The sequence below is a fragment of the Girardinichthys multiradiatus genome, chromosome Y (assembly GCF_021462225.1).
Source record: "Girardinichthys multiradiatus isolate DD_20200921_A chromosome Y, DD_fGirMul_XY1, whole genome shotgun sequence".
In the NCBI taxonomy this organism is placed as follows: domain Eukaryota; kingdom Metazoa; phylum Chordata; class Actinopteri; order Cyprinodontiformes; family Goodeidae; genus Girardinichthys; species Girardinichthys multiradiatus.
Genome location: NC_061818.1, coordinates 15,087,896 through 15,109,400, shown reverse-complemented (window position 1 = coordinate 15,109,400; position 21,505 = coordinate 15,087,896). Strand labels below are relative to the sequence as shown.

Sequence of the window (21,505 nt, the reverse complement as noted above, 5' to 3'; positions counted from 1 at the left end):
AGTGCAGTAATTAAGTATATGAGTTTATTAATTATAAAACAACTGGAAATGTTGTTTTACACTTAGTTATTTCACAATAAACTAATATTTATCTTGTAACCACCCACAAAATAATAAAAAGGTGTAAAAAAGAAAACTGTAGCAATCTTAGTCTCAGTGGCACTAATGTTTCTAAATCTCCAAAACAGAAATTGAACACTATTTACTATCAAAATGGTTGTTTTAGAGGAATGTCCAGAAAAAGGCCTGGGAATTTAACAGGAATTATGTGTTTTGGTCAAATGAGGCTGATCAAAGTTTTGATAAACATTCTAGGTGGGCCTGACATAAAACAAAGCATGAATACCTGGAAAGCACTTCATGTCCACTTTTAAGTATGGTGAAATATATATTATGCCATGGACCCGTTTCTCTTCCAAAGGACCCGGGGACCTTGTAAGAGAACTGCTGCTCTCTGGTAGAAAAACCGAACTGTGGTTGTTATTGCGTCATTCGACAGGATAATGGTGCAAAACATATGACCAAATACACAAAGAGGTTCATAAGATAAGAAATTAACATTTTTCCATGGCATTTTTCTCCAAATACTCCAACCTTTTGTAATGTTTTGGAAGAGGAGGTTTTCTTCACTTTTCAAAAGGGGGTTGTGCAAAGTATTAACAGCTAGCGTGCAAATAATTGTGCCATTGCTGATTTTGTTAAAAACAATTATTTAACATTTTCTCCACATATACTACATATACTATAATTAAATAATGTATTTTTCAAAAGTTTTCCACATGAAAAGTTTATTTTAAGGCTTTTTTCACATATTTATCAAGGGTTTAGCCAATAAGTTTATAAATACATAAAATAAATCGATGTCACTTTTGTCTTTCCTTCACTGGGATGGAGTATTTTATTTATCTATTAATTTTAAATGCGTGTATGCATGTGAAGTAGATGCCACAATTATTTAGCAAATGAAAACACACTTGTTACACCATTCAACAAAGACTTTATTTCCAATTCTGCAAATGATTCACTGTCTTTAAAAGAGTGCATTTATAATATGAAGCAAAGAAATGCTGCTGATGATCGTAGAAGATTTAGGTCAACAAAGCAAGTCTCCAGGATCCCTCACATGGCCCAGTGAATGTCTAAAATTCACCGTTCAAACAATTGTTTATAAATAAATACATAATGCGCATCACAGCAAGCGGCAAGATTTAAAGTTTCTCATCAACGTAGTGCATACAACATCAAATTCGATAACAATGATACCTGCCAGCAACTATAATGTTAATGTAAGAGATTGAGCATAAGCAATATAATTTACAATCAGTGCATGCTCGAAGCGTTATGACATTCATGTCCTCACCTTTGCTTATACAGTATGTGGTGCGACAGTTGGCAGATGACGGCAGAAACAGCGAGGAATAAAATAAACACTGCCTTTGTAAACACTATTCCAACAACGGATAAAACACTAAGAGACATTAAATTATTTAACATCATATTTTGGCACAGAACTTTCATTATGTGTATATAATGAAAATATATAACCTCCTGCCACCAAGTGTATATATTAAGTCAGATATTTATATTCAAATAGTGTGAATTTGTTACAACTTGTGAAAAAAAAGAAACAAAACGATTATTGTTTTTAAAAGTTTTTCCCTTAGCTGCAAAACTCTTTGAAACGTAATAAGAGCCGCTTTAGAAAGTAAAATCAAACATTCAGCATGTATTACAGGATCATTGAACATAACTTGATTGCTTCAAATAAAGTATTGCTATGCCATAATGTTTTAGCCTTGTAATGACCGAACAGAATAATAACTCAAATAAAAGAACTCCCCCTTCCTCTTTTACATTTTCTTTGCCTATAATTACTTCCATTTGTTTGGAATTCAATTTCTTATCCTTCATAAGGCACCAGTCCTACTATTACAGAAAGTTATACTATTACCTGGGTCTCACTTCTGGCATTTGCAACGCTATCAATATAAAATAGTTCATAACTGAGATGGTAAAAAAACAAAAATAGAGAAAAAAATAAACATAGGGTGAGTGAGGCCTTTTTATATAAAAAGACTTTGTCTTCTTCAAGAATTTAATGCTTCTGTGGTTTTATTTCTCACCCAGAAATGTTCTTCTTTAAATGGATACTTCATACTCCCGTGTATCCTGTGATCAAAGTAGAAAACAGGGCCAGCTTTGAGCAATGAAATTAGCAACATTCAGAAACTGTGAGCTTAACTGGTGCAACGTGAAGAGATTTCATTAAATGATAACTTCTTTACTTACTCCCACTTCATAGAGAGGGTTATTGAAATCCGATTCGACTGTAATGGGACTGTAGGAGTGTGTGTGAGAGAGAGACTTCCAGAAGAGAGGCTTCCATTCTAGTCTGCAAATACTACAAGAGACAGAAAATGAACACATCATTCACTGTGTATAGAATGAAGGCAAAGAACCAAAAAAGCAGTAGTAAAGCTAGGCATGGGCCAGAATGAGAATCTCACGCTATGATAACCTTGAGTAAAACCTCCACATTTCACAGTATTAAAAGAAACATTCAATTAAAAAAGTATAACCTATGTAATTTACGTATTATGTAAAATAGAATAGAATACAATTGACTAAAATAGAATAGAATAGAATATCCTTTATTATCAATCAAAAGTACGATGAAATTGAAAACAAACTATCTGGTCTGTGCATAGAAAATTTATGTAAAATGGAGAAATAGAAGCAGTTTGTTAAAAAAAGATGAGATTAAACTACATGTAAACACATTCATATTGATTGCACAATTCCTCTAATTGCATCTCCCTTTAGAAAATAACATACTAATTATTACATTTATAATAATGTTATCTCTAACATGTGTTTATTATTTTAATTTTAATACCTAGAATATAGAAATGTTGAATAAAAAGCAGCTACAGAATCTACCTTTCTGCCTTTCTGAATAGAGCTGCTGTCACATTTTCATATCTTGCCATGTATGTTGGCAGATTGAAAATCATGTGTCACACAGATCTGAACATAAGGAACTGAAGGGGATTTTGTTGAACATATAGTCCTATCACGTTTTTGAAGTATGCGTCACTTTAGATGGCATTCTATTCTGAATGGTGCATGGATATTGATATAAAGAGTGTGTAAGTTACAGTGTCCTGCGGCTTCAGGATGGGTTGTGTTAGTTTCACTGTGTCATCAGTATCTCATTTTATTTTATTTATTTTATTTTATTTTATTCATGCAGATCTGGGTATGAAACTACAATACTTTAAGTGTGCTCCTAAGTAGTTGGATAATTATTAGCAGAAATAATCAGAATGTAGGTCAGTTGTTTTCAAGCATCCAGCAAGCTGCAATAAGTGCATCTGCATCAGCGAAGACAGCACAACATAACGTCCAATAAACACACTAATGTGGAAGCACTGTCTGTCTGTCTGTGTCTGTCAAAATATCTCAATGGATTTGGAGAATTTTTCAGACAAAGTGTGTATTAGGAAAAGAAAGAGAATATTAAATTTTGGTGGTGATGTGGAGCAGCATCTGGATTCAGGATTGCTTTGAAGGATTCTTTTTCATTGCCACACCATGGTGTAACAACTTGGAATTCCCACATGGTTTGCGACCCTGTCACCAGCTGACATATAGTGGCCAGAGGTCATCCAGAGTATACCTCATCAGTATAGAAAAAAGCTGACCTGAGTCAGTCACCCTCATGCCTTGGCAGAGGTCTGTGTGCTCTGAGTGCTTTTCTAGTTTTACTATGGCATTGCTTTTTCCTAAACCATTGAGATGACATGGATAATTGTAACGGGGATATTACACTGTTCCAATATATAGATGTTCATTAGCTCCTCCAGTAACCATCCTGATGTTGTCTGTTTAACAGACATGTCTGTTGTAGCTTGCCAACTGTCGTTTTATAATAGTTATACATTATTAAAAAGTGATATGTGGTGCTCCTTTAGTTTGCATTTTATGATTAGCTGCATTTTTGCCACTAACAAAGCTTGTTTTTCTTGTGAACAAGGGAGAGTTCAGTAGCCTTTTTCAGCCAGCAAACATGCAGTGTGTAGCAACAGGTGTGGGAGGAGCAGAGCTGGGTTACCCTATGCGGAACAAAATTCTGCTCACTCAGGCACTTTTGCTGGCATCTCATCACCACAGGAATGATGGACACTTTGTATTGTTTTGAAATAGTAACTTTTAAACCGTAACACTTACTTTGTATAGTACATGTAAATGCCTCCAATCAGGAGGATGACCAGGATGATGGGCAGAATTATTGCCAAGGCAATGTTTTCGCTCAGGATCTGATGGGTTGGCTCGAAAGACTGGGACACTGCAAGACATTCAAAAGTCAACTGTGATGATTTTCTGTTCTTCAAAGTGCCTTTCACTATGTGATAAAAACACAACTAATGAAACTCATTTAGATCTCACAGAGAGCAGATAGGAATTAGTTTTAAAAGGGGGTGAGATAAGAAATCACCTTCTGACTTGTGGTCATCCAAAAGCTCCTCGTATGCCACTGAGAACAATAAAATATTAACATAGTCAGCATCTCATCAGTGTGTTTTCTTTCAAGTATATGTCGTGACTAAAACAATGACATGCAAGAGTAAAATACATTTATAACCAACAAACCTGGAAGTCAAACTTTGTTTTGAAAATTAAAACTATTTATGTCCCAAACTGAGTGAGGAACAGTAAATAAATAAGACTTTCCTGTTCTATTCTTTGACCCGGAGCAGTAATAGATGGTGGTTTATGAAATCACCATCCCTGATGCCATTTTGTTAGCGGGCGGCGAGAACATTTAAAAAATAACTAAATGTTTTGGTTGTCCCCTGAATGACCTTCCTTTTGCTTTTCTGTAAGTTCATACAGAAAGTGGTATGCAGAGTGATATCTATAGAAGAAAACATCGCCATCATCCTCAAGTTGGTTTTGTTCATAGCTTCTGATCCTGCCTTGAACTCAAGGGTTTTTAATGGCTCTGGACTGTATTTTCTCATCTCTATTTCAAAATATATATCACTTAAACTGGTCAAACTTGAACTATTGTAATGTATTTAAAACAAAGGTTAACATTGGTTGTGTTTTATTTGCAATGTAAACTAATGACATTTTAAATATTTATTTCAGTGTGCCACTGTAAGGTGAATTTGATCTTCTTTTGCCACTTGCTTTTTTCATACTAAGGCCTTTTTCGTACTGAAATCAATAAATCTTCATTCATGACGACTTTATTCTTTAAAACACAGTTGTAGAGTTATATAACCTGCTTGCATTTGTGAAAACACAAAGAGCCCTTTTGATGTTTTTTTGGTAGCAGGTTCACCTTTAACCCCTTTTTCATGGGCTCTACATTAGCCGGCTCCACTCAGCCCGTTTTGTGACCTTTTCCATTACTGGCTTTTCTGGCATGGTACTGGCTTTTTTGGTACCTGATTGGCAGCAGGTCTTGTTGGGGCTGAGCAGGGCAAAGATTATATGTGAATAAACATGATTGGACATGGACGTGGTGAGCTGTATGAGTCTGTGAGCAGAAAAACAACCGCCATTTTCCAAATTCGCTTCACTACTGGAAAGCCATGAAATCCTCACAAGAACCAACAAGTCTAACCCTTGGTGCACCAGTGAGGTGCAGGCTTTTCATTGCACACTGTAGGAGATGACAATATTCAGCGGGAGCTCGATGGTGTCTTGGAAAAATGACGACAAGCTGAAGGCTGGAGGTGGGGTTTCAAACCGCACCTCCTGACTTTAGTGAGTCAGTGAAACACAACAGATTTCCTACTGAGTACACTGAGGCTGAGTGGAGTGTAGGCGTAAGGTGCTAAACTAAACTAAACTAAACTAAACTAAAATACCTTTGCAAAAGGGTGGTGGGTTGTTCCACTGAGATGGGTGGCCAGGAACACATGTGATGATGACTTCTCCAATGAGTTCATAGCCCTCATAGCAGAAGAAGCGCAGAGTTTCTCCGGCCTGGTAGCTGTGTTTGTACAAAGTTTGGTAGCCGTTGTCAGGTACTCCAGGGTTTGGGCATGGGTCATACTTCACTGCAGAGAACAAACAAAATACCTCTTATTTTTAAACTGACAGAAACAATCATGTAGGACATGAAAGATGTTGGAGAAGAAACAAAAAGGGGCCTTACAGACACACTTTGGGCTGCGGTCACTCCATTTAGGGGTACCAGTATCCCGCCCATGACAGGAGATTTGGCTGGGGCCTTCAAGTTGGTAACCCTGGTTACAAGAGAAACGCACAACTGTCCCCACAGCGAAGCCCGCTTCTGGACGCACAGAGCGGGCCCCGTTCACCACCTCTCCTGGGTCAGCACACTGTTGGACTGTGAGGGGAAAGTGGAACACAACCAGATTTGACCAAAATACATTTGCACAAAAAGACAAGTAGCCACATGAATGATTGATAAATATTAAGATAAAACTTCCCATTCATTCTTTAGTCCAGTTATATAATGACCAGCTTTCTATAAAACCATTGTTTAAGGGACGTTTTCTCCAGATTAGCCATAGTGTTCATGGCAAGCCTAAAGATCTAAGATATGAACGCAAGTCAGCTTAGTTAAACATAATCTTTGCTCAAAAGCAACGGAAACTTATTTAAACACCTCCACAGTTTCCATATTTCACATAGAAGGTGTAGGCTAAATGAGAAAAGCAGTATAATTGGACGATGATTGATTATTAGGATCTCAATGAATGCTGGTGTCTCTATTGATACAAAATGTTCGGACCTCTTCAAATTCTATTTATTTTGTCACATTACAAGCACAAACAAAGTCTTTTATTGGGGTGTAATGTGATAGGCCAACACAAAGTAGCATATACTGTATTGGTTTAACTCCCTATAATCTGATACTACTAACTTAAATCCAGGCCAAAACCTTTCCATCTGAGGTTGCCTAACTAGTACATAATTCACATGTGTGTAATTTATTTTCAACTTAAATCCAGTTGTTCTATTAATGCCTCAAAGGTCTGCTGGAGAACACAAGTGAACAAACAGCATTATGAAGACTAAGGAACACAGCAGACATGTCAGGGAGAAAGTTGAGGACAGGTTTAAAACAAGGTTAGATTATAAAACAATATCAAAGTGTTATACATCCTATGGGGTATGGCAGAACTGCACAAGAGTATGAAACAAACTATTAGCTGTGCCCTCTACAAATAAGGTCCTTATGGATGATTGGCAGGAAAAAAGCAATTGTTAAAGGTGAAGCTTTAAAAAGCCTCTCCATCTTTTTGCTACAACCATGTAGAGGACACAGCAAGCATGTGGAAATAGATACTCTGGTACGATAAGTCCAAAATGTAATTCCATGTCCTACAGTGTCATGCGTGGTAGAAAACATACACTGCACATCACCCTGAACACAGTATCCCACTGGTGAAACACAGGAGAGGCAGCATTATGCTTTGGGGATGTCTTACTTCAGACAGGGAAGCTGATAGGACGTGTTGGGATTGAGAGAGATACATACATACATGGCAATCCTGGAAGGAAACCTGTTATAAGCTGCACAAGAATTGAGACTGGGGCAGAGTTTCACCTGCCAGCTGGACCATGACCACAGTGCAAACAGTCTGATCGAGGCATATCAAAAGGATATGCATATAATAGAATGGGTTTTTACCTATTTTACAATGAAGAATGCGAAAACATTTTAATCTTTAGAAGTACAAAAGTGGCAGATTTATCCCGAAGGACCTGCAAGTTCAAGCAGTAGGAATACTTCTTCAAGGTACAGCATGTAGCTATAGGGGAACACACCTTCAAAAAAAAATAATTACTCTACATCTGCAAAAAAGCAATGCAAACTAATAATTCTAAGAGTCTAACAATTTGTAAATAGGAATCCTGCAGGAGTAGATTATGTCTGAGAGAAGATGCCTCTTAACAAAGATAGTGGTTTTTAAATCTCTTTGGTGTTAACCAGTTGTAATGAGAGTTAAAGCAGAGCAAGCCGTCATGGGATGAAAACAAAGAACTCCAACAAAGCATAGGTTTTATTAGCTAAGTGTATTGAAAATCTGGCATTATACACAAAAGCAAAGTATTGGCAAAAAGCTTCCCAACTTTAATATGTAACTTCTGATAATTTATATTATCCTATTGATTCTCTCACCTTTAACACATGTGGGTGGAGCGCTGCTCCAGGACAGGTCCCACTGGCAGGTGATGATGTCTGAACCGCTGATGTCATAACCTGGCTGGCACTGGTAGGTCAGCACGCTGCCTCTCACAGGAGAGGAGTGAGATGAGCTGATCCAGCCAAACTCGATTTGAGGGAGGGAGGAGCAGGTATCATTCGGTTCAACCTCTGCAGACGAGATGGAGAATGAGAGACATCAGGTAAAGCATGCCACTCCTAAGTTGTAGGAGATTCTGTTGGTTCTGATCAGTAAAACACATCTAAAACACCAACTAACTCTTAATTATAAGGCCAATTTGGAGACTGATGGATTTTAGGTTGACTCACCACGATAATGAATGAGGAACCCCTGACTAAGGATGAAACTGGAATCATCCGGGTTGCTCTGAAACTGAATAGTGACCTCTGACCCCCCAGACACGACCTGGAAACGCTCTTTAGAGCCCAGGTACTGGCCGATCAAGTTAGACATGAGGTCATGCCCATCGAAAACTGTCAGCACATCAGTGTGACGAATATTCAAGCTAAAAGAAAAAGTGAGAAAAAAGAAATCAGCTTTCAATTCAGTTTCAATTTAATCCACCCACCTGGCGCATTATTGTAATCATACAGAGGAGAATGAAGGAGAAGGCACTACAGGCAGTAGATTATATAAAACGTCCCCATTAAGCTATTTATCAGTCTCTTTCATTGATAATTACTACATAACAAGAATTGATATGGAAGTAGTTAAGCAGTTTTTCCTTATTCAACCTTTCTGCAGTTTTTAATTGATTTGATTTGTGCTGAATTTACCAATACTATGTTCACCAGTAGACCTCATTTACCTCCTCTGGGCTATTACAAATACTCTGACATTCTTATATAGCATGTTAGCGTTGACATGTTTGTATATTATGCTTCATTACTGCATGTTCATCTTTTCAAAATGTTTCAGCATTATGTTCACTCATAATAAATGTTCATTATTTTCACTATAGCCTTTAAAAGTAATTAACTGCAAACGAAAATAACTGTAAGACTTGAATTTGCCTCATTTATGTTATATGTGAAAAATGCTATTCAGTAATCATAGGAAAATATACCTATAAAAGTTATTTATGCTTTGTAGAGATATGACATTTTTTAATGATCTGAAAAATCAAATAAAAACAGATATAGTAAATAAATAAATGAAAAAACAAATATTTTATGTTTTATTGTTAAACTTTTGAGTTCATTTGTCCTGATTTCTGAACAGTTGTGGATAGTCTGGTCTTTTGTTGACTTGTCTTTTATGCTCTAAAGTTCAATTAATCTAATTTTAATGCAGTTTTATAATTTCCAAAGTAAATTCAGAAGCCTAATTAAAAAAAAAAAAACGAAATTGGGGTTTTTGCCACAGTTGAGAATTTCCTACAACAATTATTTTACCAAGAGCAAGATTTGTTTTTCAAATTTTTATTAAAGAGACCTTAACTCTGAATAATAACTGCAATAACTCACTAGTTTAGTTTTTCCATAATATCGGTAATAATATGGCTAAAGCTTCTTTATCAGTATACTCACATCTGGACCTCCAGTTCAATTCGTTTCTCCTCATTAACATGGATCTGCCAAACACAGTCGAGACCCTTGGAGTAACTCTGGGGCCAGTCAGGGGACAGAATGGTACCAGAAGGCTCGGTCAGTTCTCCACCACACAGAGCTTACAGAGCACAGTAGACAGGAAATTATTGGGTAAGAGTCTGGACTGATAGACAGGAAATGTCTAAATTGCAGATCACAAAACAAAGTTTAAATGAATCAAATGTGATTAAAGAGAGAGCATAAATAAACACTTGTATATGGGCTGTTGGCCTCATAATCAATAAAAAAAAACAATGAAGAGCACATTAATCCTGCTGCTATAGATTCCCCTGTTAAAAGCACTTGTTCTATATAAATATGTGCAAGGAGTCAAAATTTGGTTGAAAGGTGGTGGCTTTCAAGTTTTTTTTGTGCTAACATTAGACAGGACATGTGGGCTAGAGAAGGTCTATTTTAATGGATTTTTCTTGAATAAATAAAGACATAAACTGGCCAACAACAATAAATATTGTCCACGGACATCCAGTGGTTCGAAGATACAAGAATCAGTGGCAACTCTTGTATTTTGCCCTTTAATTTAAACTAATGCTAACCTGATGCATACACACAATACAGTTTAACTGCGGTATTGAGGTTATACTGCTATACTTTGCCATAGTTGTCACAATTAGCAGTTCTCCAGGCTTTGAGGAAGGTTTTAAAGATTTTTACTGGAATCTTTTACCATTCTCTGATTTCCTGCCCAGTCGTCCTTCTACTTCTCTGCAGCAGAAGAACAATATCTATAAATGACATCCTGATCTGACGCAGGCTTTGAGAGATGCATCAGCTGATCATCTACTGAATGACAACTTTTCATTCTCTTTATTCATTTATAGAGCACATAAAACAGGTTTTAAGCTAAATAAAAACAAGGCAAACACAATAATTATCTTGTTTATACTAAAATCCTAATGTGTGTGTTAAACTGGTTTTTTTTTTAGAAAGATCAAGGGATTAGAACAAATTGAGCCTTTGTGTATCCATCTTGAACTTTTCTATTCATAGTTTAAGAAGCAGCAAAAATGAATGCTGGAAATTCTGGAAATTGGAGATTGGAAAATATGCACATCACTTGCTCAACCCTTGACTTTGGGAGCCTTTTTATGCCTGACCAACATTTAGGCCAGTATTTAGAAGCTTAATAAACAAAAATATGTTTCACTAAAAATGCTCAGAAAGCTTGAAGACATTTTTGTAAAACTTATTTAAAAGATTACAAGAAGGTCTGATTTGGGGGAACCAAAACCTAAACAACTAAAGAAAGCACATTATTGCATATTTCAGAGACTTCTTATGTCAGAGAATACGTAGATCCCTGCTGATAAATGCTTGTACTCTGTAAGTAAATTAATATTACCAGTCATAGATACTTGTTCTGACAAACAGATGTCAAACCATCACCGTTAGCTGTTTCCACTCTGAGCCTCTCAGCCTGCTACTCTGGATTCTCAACTTATTACTGTCTAATCATTAACCTCCCTAAAATACTGGAGATGGCATTTCTGTAATTAAAAAAATGAATGCATTATCTGGCTTTTAGTGCTTGGTTGAGGTTATAGCACCTGTGTTTTCAGGAGCTGCTGAAGCACAGCATCAGTTGTATCTGAATCACAGGTTCCATGCTGTTCTTTGTTCACAGCATAACAACATATCACACCATCAGTGTGGATCCAACATCTTGCAGCTTCAGGCACCTACCTTATCAAAATGCAGCGTGAATATTCAGAAATAGACACACGGGATGCATCATGTGCTTCAAATAAGCACAGATTAGTGTTGGAGCTATCTAGAGATACCTTACTGAATGAAAATATAGGGCTCTGAGAAAACAAAATATATTTCCTAATTATATTCCTTCTCAGAGATCAAACTTACCCCTGCACACAGGCTCAGTGTCATTCCAGTGGGGATTGCCTGGGTCAACACACTCGATGGTCCCTGAACCCTGCTCCATGACGAAGCCTGGAGAGCAGCTGAAGGTGACAATGGTGCCCAGTTGATATGAGATGTCACTGCTGCTGAAGTTTCCATGAGGCATGTAGGGCTCCCAGCAGTGCTCATCGTCAAAAGCTTCAGAGACAAAGAGTAAAAGAATAAGGCTACCACTGCAAAGATGAAAATACTTCAAAGGACAGTGAAGCTGCTAAAAAACCGATCTTGATTTTCAATGTTGGTAAGAAAAAATGTAGCTGTGAAGCACAAAAATGTTTTTACAGATTATATAAAAAAATCCCACTGAAACAAATTCTTGCTATAAATTTCTACCTGGGGTGCAGTTCTGCTGCCTGTTGGGCAGAATTTGGAAAACAAAAATGTAAACAGTAAGATGCAGGTTAAGAATCTGAAGACCGTTCTCACCCTCATATCTGAGTGCCAGCAGCAGCGGGATGGAGGAAGAATCAGCTGTGAGCTCCAGGTAAAACATGGAGCCCTCGCTCAGCAGCCCGCGCTCCGGGACATCATCGAGATCAGAGTCAAAGAGAGTCGGGGACAAGGAGCTGTTCCCACTACGGACAATTAACCTGTAAAAAGACAAGACATAAATGTGCTAAAGCACTACGATTGCTGTCTCAATAAGAAATGTGGTTGAAAGGTAAACTGAAAACTTTTCTGGTAAACCATGTAGGTCTCTGAACCATTTTTCCTCATCTCATCTTTCTTTTGTGTAAAACTACCCAAACATTTTCACCTAAGAGTCTTGATGGTGATCACACTTTCTGCCCTTTAAACAATGAATGCTGAGGGTGACTGCATAAGAAATAAAAAATTACAAATGTAATTGTTTACCTGTATCAAAAAGTCAGCTGGAAAGCACTTTCAGTACTACAGATGAAGCATTTGCCAGTGAGAGTGAAACAGTATCATCAATTTTATGACATCAAAATGTTTTCATGTTGCAAAAACGTCTGCAGTGAGTCTTGATTTAGTGATTTCCAAGTATCTACTGGACTACCTTTCCCCAACAACTGGACATTAAACACAAGAAAAAAAGACCAACTAAGGTTGCTTCTGTCTGGCTCTCTTTCTTATGAATCACACCTGCAAAGAAAATGCATCTTGTTTTAAAAAAAGATGTGGGAGAGTTGCAAATTTCATGTAACTCAATGTCATACCCTATCCTTCCTACAGTTCGATGTCGATCTCAATAATATTTTGATTTGGGGGCTCACTTCCAGTTAAGCCCCTTACCTACCAGGGATTTAAGCATCAATTATATTGTATTAGCTTCATGATTTATTAGTAGGCCAACAATTAAATTAACCATTAGACAGAATAAATAGTATTTGCTCTTACATTAGTCACTTCACATAATTTATTGGTTAAAATTTGGAGACAAGATTATTTCTCCGACCTATCTACAGGGTCAGGAAGGAGGGGGGAAGTTTAATTGGTTGGGCTCACAAGCAGCACAGAATGGTGTTCATTAAATATAAATAATTATCAGCAGTAGTATGCCTGAATAAAATGTACCTCCAACACAAACACACACAGCAGGCGTGATTATACTTGCAACATTATTTCCTAATAGTTAGTACCTATCAAATTATGAGGAATTTCCTCTGTATGTTAACAATACCTACAAATAGTAGGCTTTGAGGTCTTTATTCTGTGTGAGAAGCACTTGGGGTGAAGGGCCCTAAGTAGCAACTTCGTTTGCTTATCCCCTACCCCAGCTCTGCAGTAGCACAAACTACAGTGGCCATTACAACAGCAAAAACACAAATGCCTTGAGAGGAGCGAAAGAATGAAAGACCCTTTGTAGCAGTAAAAAGCTCATGCTGCCAAAGCAGTTCTTACTCTAAATAGACTAGTCTGGTATTTCTATCCTCATCCATTTAATCTCTTTGCAATTATAGATTCAGATTAGCAAGAGTATTGATATGAAATCTCAAAATACAAGCTTACTTGTCATCATCTTCATCTAGAGCAATCCTCTCAAAGTGTAGGTGCAGCCTGTGTCCTTCTTTGGCTTCTATCAGCCAGTGGCAGCTCAGATTATTTCCAGTACCGTGGTTGCTGACAGGCGGAGGAAGTGGAGACAGAATCCGTCCCACAGTCGCATTACGAATCCATCCTCCACAAGAAACCACTGAGGAAAAATAGTAACATAGTATTGTTTTCTACAAACTGCAAACCAGCCAGTGCTGGGGTAATTATTACACATCTTAATCATCGAACGAACCAACGCATTGAGGCTCAGGAGTGCTCCAGTGTGGCTGCGTCGTGTTGACACATGTTGCCACCTCATGGCCACGGATCTGGAAACCTGGATCGCAATGGAAGTGTGCCTGGCCTCCAGGATGGATGTCTGTCACAGTCACTCCGCCGCCCTCAGGCGACTTGGGGAAAGGGCAGGACAGTAGAAACGCTGGCATAAAGGTAGAAGAAAAGGTAATGCTAAAGATGCAAAATTAGGCTAATTCTTTCTAAAATATAGCTCCACGTATATATTTTTTAAAGGCCTTACTGGTGACATTAAACAGGCTGAGGTTATTTTACCTTGATAGTGGAGGCTGAACGTGCCATGGTTGGTCTGCCGGAGACTGCGGTAGTGAATGGAAACCTGATTGGTTGTGCTGCGAATCACCTGGCCCTCTTTCATCAGTGTCTCATTGGCTAAGAGCTCTGGCCCCGAACCGCCTTGACCAATAATCACCAGAGATTCCTCCTTTGAGAGGTTCGTCTTCCTCACCTTGAGGAAGAAAAAAAGAAAATGAACACGGCCTAAGTTTAAGAAAACGACCTGCAAGCAACTTAGTTACGGATGAAAGACTCCTACTGTCAGAGCAAACTGTATATCCTGCATTGCTGTTTATTGATTTTCACCTTTGCCCACAAAATAATAAATTGCACAGTGTTGCATTTCTGCTATTTATATTGTAGTCTGAATTTAAATAAACAGTGTCCTGGATGATAGTCTAACATTAACATTATTGCTACTAACAACAATTATATTATATTACATTATACTACAATACATTATATTATACTATACATTTTCCAGTCTCTTATCTTGACAATGTTCTTTGTTTATTTAATTACTTTGATAATTTCTAGTGTTGTTTTTTTTGTCTGTTCATCCATTTCTAACCACTAAAACAGTTTGTGTTGGTCTTTTTTATATAAAGTGTTCTTTGAATAAGGTTTGATATTTAATAATAATATGAATTATATTGTCTGCACACTTCATTCAAAGTTAAAGTAAAATAAATCAATACATTTATTTTCCTGTAAGAAAGAGTTGATCAAATTTGAAATGATTTAGGCTTAAGGATTTCGATTTCACACAACCTGAATTTCCACACCATAGCCTGGATACACAGTAATGCTGTAGGTGCATTCCAGAGTAGAAAATGTGGACGTTGATCCTGGATCTGGAGACTCAACGAAATCCTCCATTGCTGACAAAGTGGCATTGCATTGCACTATAAAAAAAACAGAGAAATAACAGACAAAACATTATAAATGTACCAAAAGATGTATTCTAATGAAAAAAATAGTGCAGATTGGCTTGTTTTACTAATAAATTGACTGCTTTAAACTAACTTTCGGATTATGGCAAAGAAAGGCAGCTGTGGTCGATTAGGACCTCTAAAATTTCTAGTCTAACATTTCTCTTTCAAACAATGCTCTCATTGTTAGGCCAGCTTTATCCCTTCTTGTCCAAATCATTTTTAGATGATCTTCGCTGTTTGCAGATTTATGAGGGGTGACTGCATATCAATCAACACTTTGTTGCAGACTCAAATTTAGCGTGCCCCACAGCACAACCAAGATACGGCAAGAACATTTTCAAGAGCATTACTTTAAGGTACAGCTTTGCTGCTGTGTCAGGCGAACAAACATGTTTGCACATTTCTCGCAGACTACATGAGAATGACCTCTGACGGCAAAATGAAACACTTCAAGAGCCAGGTGACGCTCCCTCCGTCTTTTTCTCTCAAGCACACTCACACCTCAGAGATCATCTTTCTTACATGACATTTGTCTCCCCACATTTGCTGCAAATTCGCTGACCCCCTCCAACTGAATCTTGTTTCCTTCATTCCCATTTGTTACTGCCGCTCACCAGCTTTCAATCACAAGCCATGAGAGCTGCTCAGGCACCCGAGCCAATAGAAATGCTGTATTGGAGTCTCAAGTGTTTTTTCTGACACTCATTAGAACAGGATTGTCTATCACCCCATGCTGGTTATAAGACTTAGCATTGACTGACAGACCACAGGCAGACAAAGATAGTGCTACTATTAATATTTATATGGTCATCAAATAATAATGTTCTGTGCTCTGTGTCTAGTATTGACTTTATCCATTATATTATGGTAGAAAATTATGGAATAAAAACAACAGATTTAACTCATTTTCAGTTTCTTTTCTTGCTTTGGGTTACACTACACTTCAAAGCAGCTCATCATCTTAATCCCTCTGCTCGGTATACAGTGCCTTACAAAAGCATTCATAACCTTTGAATCTTTGCACATTCTTTCACTTTTATGTGATTCACCAACATAAAGTAGAGCATGGTTATCAAGTGGGGAAAAAAATCAGATTTTGGTGCAGAGTATTTTATTGAGTGCTATTAGAGTGAAGGGAGTTGAAAATAAATACACACCCAACTTTTCAGGTTCTTATTTTAAAACATTTTGTTTCTGTTTCTAACACTTTTCATGTGTCCACTAGTTTGGTTGGAGCATCTCTTAAAATCCCAGGAAATAGATTGATGTTTGGGGTATGCAAACGTTTGTAGGTGACTGTAAACTCATTTTTGCCTGGTTTTAAAAGCATGAATCTTAGAAATATAAAAAAAAAAAATAAATAAACCCAGTCGCTCATGAGTGTTCATGACTTAGACTGAATTCTTATTGCTTTCAAGAATAAATAAAAAACAACTTTAAACTAATAATAAAAGGTCTGAAAGTAATGCACTGTAATAACAGTTTTATAGAACTTAACCTAGACCTATTTTCAGGTAGATAAACAGCAAACATATAGTCTAAACACAGTATGCAAATTTTTGCTTATTGAGATAATACGTAACTATAAGGGCCCTAAGAAAACTAAAACCAACATATTATACCAAATATAATATCATCTCAGTGCCAGTGTGCAAATTAAAATGGCAAAGGACTGGTTGGAAGTCAACTCTCAGGGATTAATGACTTACATGCTAATAAGTACACCACTGAAACCAGGTGTTTACATGCATAAAAATACATATTCTTTCTTTTTCATGGTCTGATATTGAGTCAGACCAAGCTTTTTCTGTCTTAGGTTAGTTAGGATTAACAAAATTATTTATGAGTGTATTTACATTGAGACATTCAATGACACTAAAATTAGAAGACCTTCAAACAATTTGTGAAAACTCAGATGATAAGGTTAAATGGAGGTGAACATGGGAATGTACAAGACCAAACTTATTCATACCCCTGGCAGATTTAGGTTTAAAACTTTTAATTTTAATTTTACCAGCATGTTTTTGCTGCATAATAGAGTATGTATTATTATTTTGGAGGGGCCTAGCCCATGTCCCTACTTGAATTTCATAGAGAATCTATGGAGGTAGCTAAAGTTTAGGGTAATGGCAAGGAGGCCTTCCAACCTTAAACACTTGGAGATCATCATCAGTTGTAAGAAGGGTTTGACTTCTGTAATGCAAATGTAAGAGAGTGTCAGAGAGTGTCATTATCCATATTATCAATGGTTAAGCTAGTCCTTTTACTGATATAGACTGTAAGGCAGCTCAACCAGGAAAAGGCCATGAAGCCAAAAGAAACATAAAAAGCCATATAACAGTTTGCAAATTCAGTTGAGAGAAAGGATCTTCATTTCTGGAAAAAAGTCTCTTGTTCCGATGAGACTAAATATAATGTATTTGGTCATATTGACCATCGTTACATTAACGGAGAAGCTTGCAAACTTGAGAAAACCATCCCAACTGTTAAGTATCAAAATGACAGCATCAAGAGTTTGGATACAAATGGGCGTAATAAATGGACATTGACCCTAAGCATATAACCAAACAATAATGCGGAGTGGATTAATGATAAAGTTAATATTTCAACATGGCCATCAAAAAGCCCTTGTCTTAATCACAAATTAAACTATAAACCAGTAAACTATTATGAGAAGCTGGAGGAAGGGTGCCACAAACAAGCACTTTTTAAGGTTGTTCTACCAAATATTAAGGAAAAAGTCTAAAACCTCTGATTTAAAACAATCTCCCTTATTATTTTAGAATTTATCAAATATTATAATTTTAATAATCCTAACTAACCTTAAATAGGAAAAGTTTAGACAGTGAAGAAAAAATGCCATGGATCTTATACAGTGTAAGCAAATATCTGGTTTTAACTGTATGCAGCCTCCCTGTGGAGTCTCCCTGTGGTACCCACCTGATGCAGATGAAAGTGCCAAAGACGCTAAAGGTCACAGAGAAGGTTGAAAGCATTTAAATGAGAGGTGATGAACAGAGTTGTGAGGAAAATGTTAATTTATTGGAACCAACATTGTTATTCTAATGTAGTTAACCATATCAACATTGCATGATAGCCAAACTAGAATATTTCATTCAGAAGACTGGATTTCCATTCCCAGCCCTGTGGCGTGCCAACTTTTTCTGGAAAGGGCACTGGGCAACCCCCTTGGCCTCTAAGATGTTTATCAGAGTGAATATGACTGTGTTTACATAGAAGGCACCTATTGTAGAAAGTGCTATATGAAGGTGTCAAAGAAACACATTTTAAAAGGTTTGTTTTAAAATCTGGAGGGTTAAAAAGGTGATAAATGTGGAATCTGTACCAGTGTCAAAAACATGGACAGAATAAAAACTTAAAAGATGAAACACATTTTAAATGATTAAAATATGTAACACAACAATTTTTCTACATAAATTTATAATTTATACATTTTTCACATTGTGATTATTATCAGTACATTCAGCATTCCTTTGACGAAGTGGGACCAGGAAGATAAAATACTTTATGTTATGGTATGAAGAAACGTGGTTCATTTATGTTTGATATCTGATCCAAATACAACTAAAACATGAGCAGCAATAAAACAGGTGTTAATATTCCAAATGTTTCGTTTAAAGTGTCACCACATCTCTTATCAGAATGAAGTCTTTTAAAAAAGAACACCCATTTCAAGGCACCAACAAGAGAAGGCAAACTTGTACCTGGCATGTGCATTGTGGTTATGGTGGTGGTGGTAATCAACGTGGTGGTGGTCTCCTCTTCTAAAGGGAACGATGACATGGGACTCCTTGATCCAGCCTTGCCCGCAGCAGAAGAGGACCCTAAAGCTGTGGTGAGAAGCCCCGGTGATATGGCTGTTGCTGTAGACTCAGCCAAAGCAAGCCCAGGCACTGCCTGTGTTGGATTTGTGGTGGTACCTGCAAAGGTAACAGCTTCAATTTAATGCGTTTTCCAATGAGAGATCACCTCATGGATTAAAGTACGTGCAGAACCTAAGGCAAGGTTTTCTGTTAGTGTACCTGTGCCTCCAGAAACATGTCCCAGGTACTCTTTACTTTGCAGAGCAGCGTGTATCAGCTCACCTGGTGGATAGGAGTCTGGAGCTGGCGTTGGTGAAGGATCAGGGTCAGGAGTCATAAAGCTCATACCTGAAACAGTCAGCACTAGTTACTGTATTTGTTATTTACAATAAAAACAAAACACAATGCCTAGCAAAATTATTTGTCTCTTTAACTTTTTCCCATTTTGTCACATTACCACCACAAATTTTAGTGCATTTTAATATTATTGTTTCTTCACAAATTATCTCCTGAAAAGTTTGTTGTCTCTTGTAAACAGCCCGTCTGAGTCAGTAATTTGCAGAACCACCTTTTACTGTCTTTTCGGACTATGTTTCTACAAGCTTTGCATGTCTAAAGCCTGCAATATTTAAAGATTTTTTCTTTGCAAAAAAGCTCATGCTTATTCAGCTAGGATTAAATGTTTGATCAATGTTCAAGTCTTGGATTTAGACTTTGACTAGGTCATTCTGATACAGGAATGCGTTTTGATCTAAACTATTTAATTGTAGCTCTGGCTTTATGCTAAATGTTCCTGGTGCTACAAGAACCTCTAGCAGGTTTTTCTTCAGGACTGCCCTGCATGTAGCTCCATCCATCTACGTATGTCCTGTGACTGGATTCTCCACAAAATCTCCACAAAAGAAAAAGCATTCCAACAGCATAATGTTGCCACCACCATTTATGGTTTGCTGCAGAGTTTAAACAGGACTTTCTTTCCACAACTGCTTGGCGTTAAACAGTGCTCTGTGAGATGGCAAATGCTTTGGATATCGTTTTTATAACTTAAATATGCTTTCACCACAGCCTCATCCCTGACGTGTCTGGTGTGTTTCTTGGTGTTTGTTGACTAATGTTTCCTAACAAATCTTTGAGGTCTTCGAAGAAATCTTTCTACTGATTTAGCTAACTGGGTTGACTTCTGTAGACAATTACTTGTAATGAATTTTATTTAGGGGAATCAAAATGAAGAGGGGAGAGATATTTTTATTAGCAAAAAAAGATATTAGAAAGAATTTATCATTTATCTTTCACTACAGAAATAATTTGCTACTTTGAGTTGATATTTAGCATGAAATCCCACTAAATTAAACTAAAGTTTATTGCGGCAAAATGACAAAATGTGAATATGAGTGGAATATTTTTCTTTGGATTGAACAAAATACAAAATGCATCCATGCATCAAAAACATGCATGCAATGGAGAAAACAAACAAAATCACCTGAAACCATGTGCATCATGGTGACAGAGACCATCACAGCAAGCTGCGCGAACCCCATGTTTCTGGATTAAGCTGAATGACCTGCGAAGGTTAAAGGGAGCAGAATGAAAAGAAACAAGTGGTGATTTTGCACGTGTTTGTCTGCCTATTAATAGCTCACAATAGCAACTAGAGGCAAAAAAAAACCACAGAGCCGTAATGAAAAGGCCAACAATTTATTAGTGACCGCATGTCTCACATGTTCTGTTTACATCAAACAGGCCATTACAGACTGGAATCATCTCGACATGATACTGTAAAAGGCTCTGCTCATGTAATTGATACGTAGAATAAAACATAAAGATGCATATCCATGTGCAAAGCTTTGTCACAGATGTTCAAGAATACAACATAGGAATACACTTGGTTTTACACGTTTGATATTCAGGCTTTTCCCTCCGCAATTTCTCACCCAAATCTGCAACAACACGCCGAAAAAAATGCGCTATTCCAAAATCCAGCTAGCGAGCCTATATGGTCTCCGAAGGGTCCCTATTGTTTCCAACCTGTTAATAGTGTCAAAAAGCTTCTTCGCTGCTATTCGAGGCGTTTCCTCTGTGAAAAATGCCAACCGGGTCTGTGGCATAAATGATGGGGTTTTATTTGAGGGAGAATAACCCGGCCTTCTTTGTGCGGAGGACGATTAAAAAAAAAATAATAATAAATCAGTCATCACCGCTGTTTCCGCAGCAATAATAAAAGGTGCAAGCTGCTTACCTGTCTTCCAGGACGCGTCCACTGCCCTTTATTTCTCTTTTTAATCTCGTATCTCAGTGGGTTTAGCGTTGCTTAAGGCCGTAAACACGGCTGTGTTTGTGCTTGTGAGATTGCCTCTAGCTGGTTACCGTGTGGTTGACGCATTCGGCTATGATGTGAGGGCATTTGTGCTGGAGCGTCC

At 37.3% G+C, this 21,505-nt stretch overlaps 1 protein-coding gene across 1 annotated transcript; it reads right to left on the bottom strand.

Moving 5' to 3' along the window:
• Positions 1-980: 980 nt before the first annotated feature.
• On the bottom strand, positions 981-21,465 carry LOC124864982 (seizure protein 6 homolog). The gene is made up of 19 exons (XM_047359954.1): positions 21,325-21,465; positions 20,569-20,649; positions 19,308-19,436; positions 18,990-19,205; positions 15,101-15,234; positions 14,309-14,501; positions 13,992-14,177; positions 13,715-13,898; positions 12,167-12,330; positions 11,684-11,878; positions 9,746-9,884; positions 8,525-8,721; positions 8,171-8,365; positions 6,173-6,367; positions 5,883-6,074; positions 4,499-4,537; positions 4,231-4,348; positions 2,290-2,401; positions 981-2,169 (listed from the first exon to the last, which is right to left on the bottom strand). The coding sequence occupies exons 2-19, from the start codon at positions 20,624-20,626 to the stop codon at positions 2,140-2,142; spliced, it is 2,676 nt and encodes an 891-aa protein (XP_047215910.1). The 5' UTR covers positions 20,627-20,649; positions 21,325-21,465; the 3' UTR covers positions 981-2,139.
• Positions 21,466-21,505: the final 40 nt, after the last annotated feature.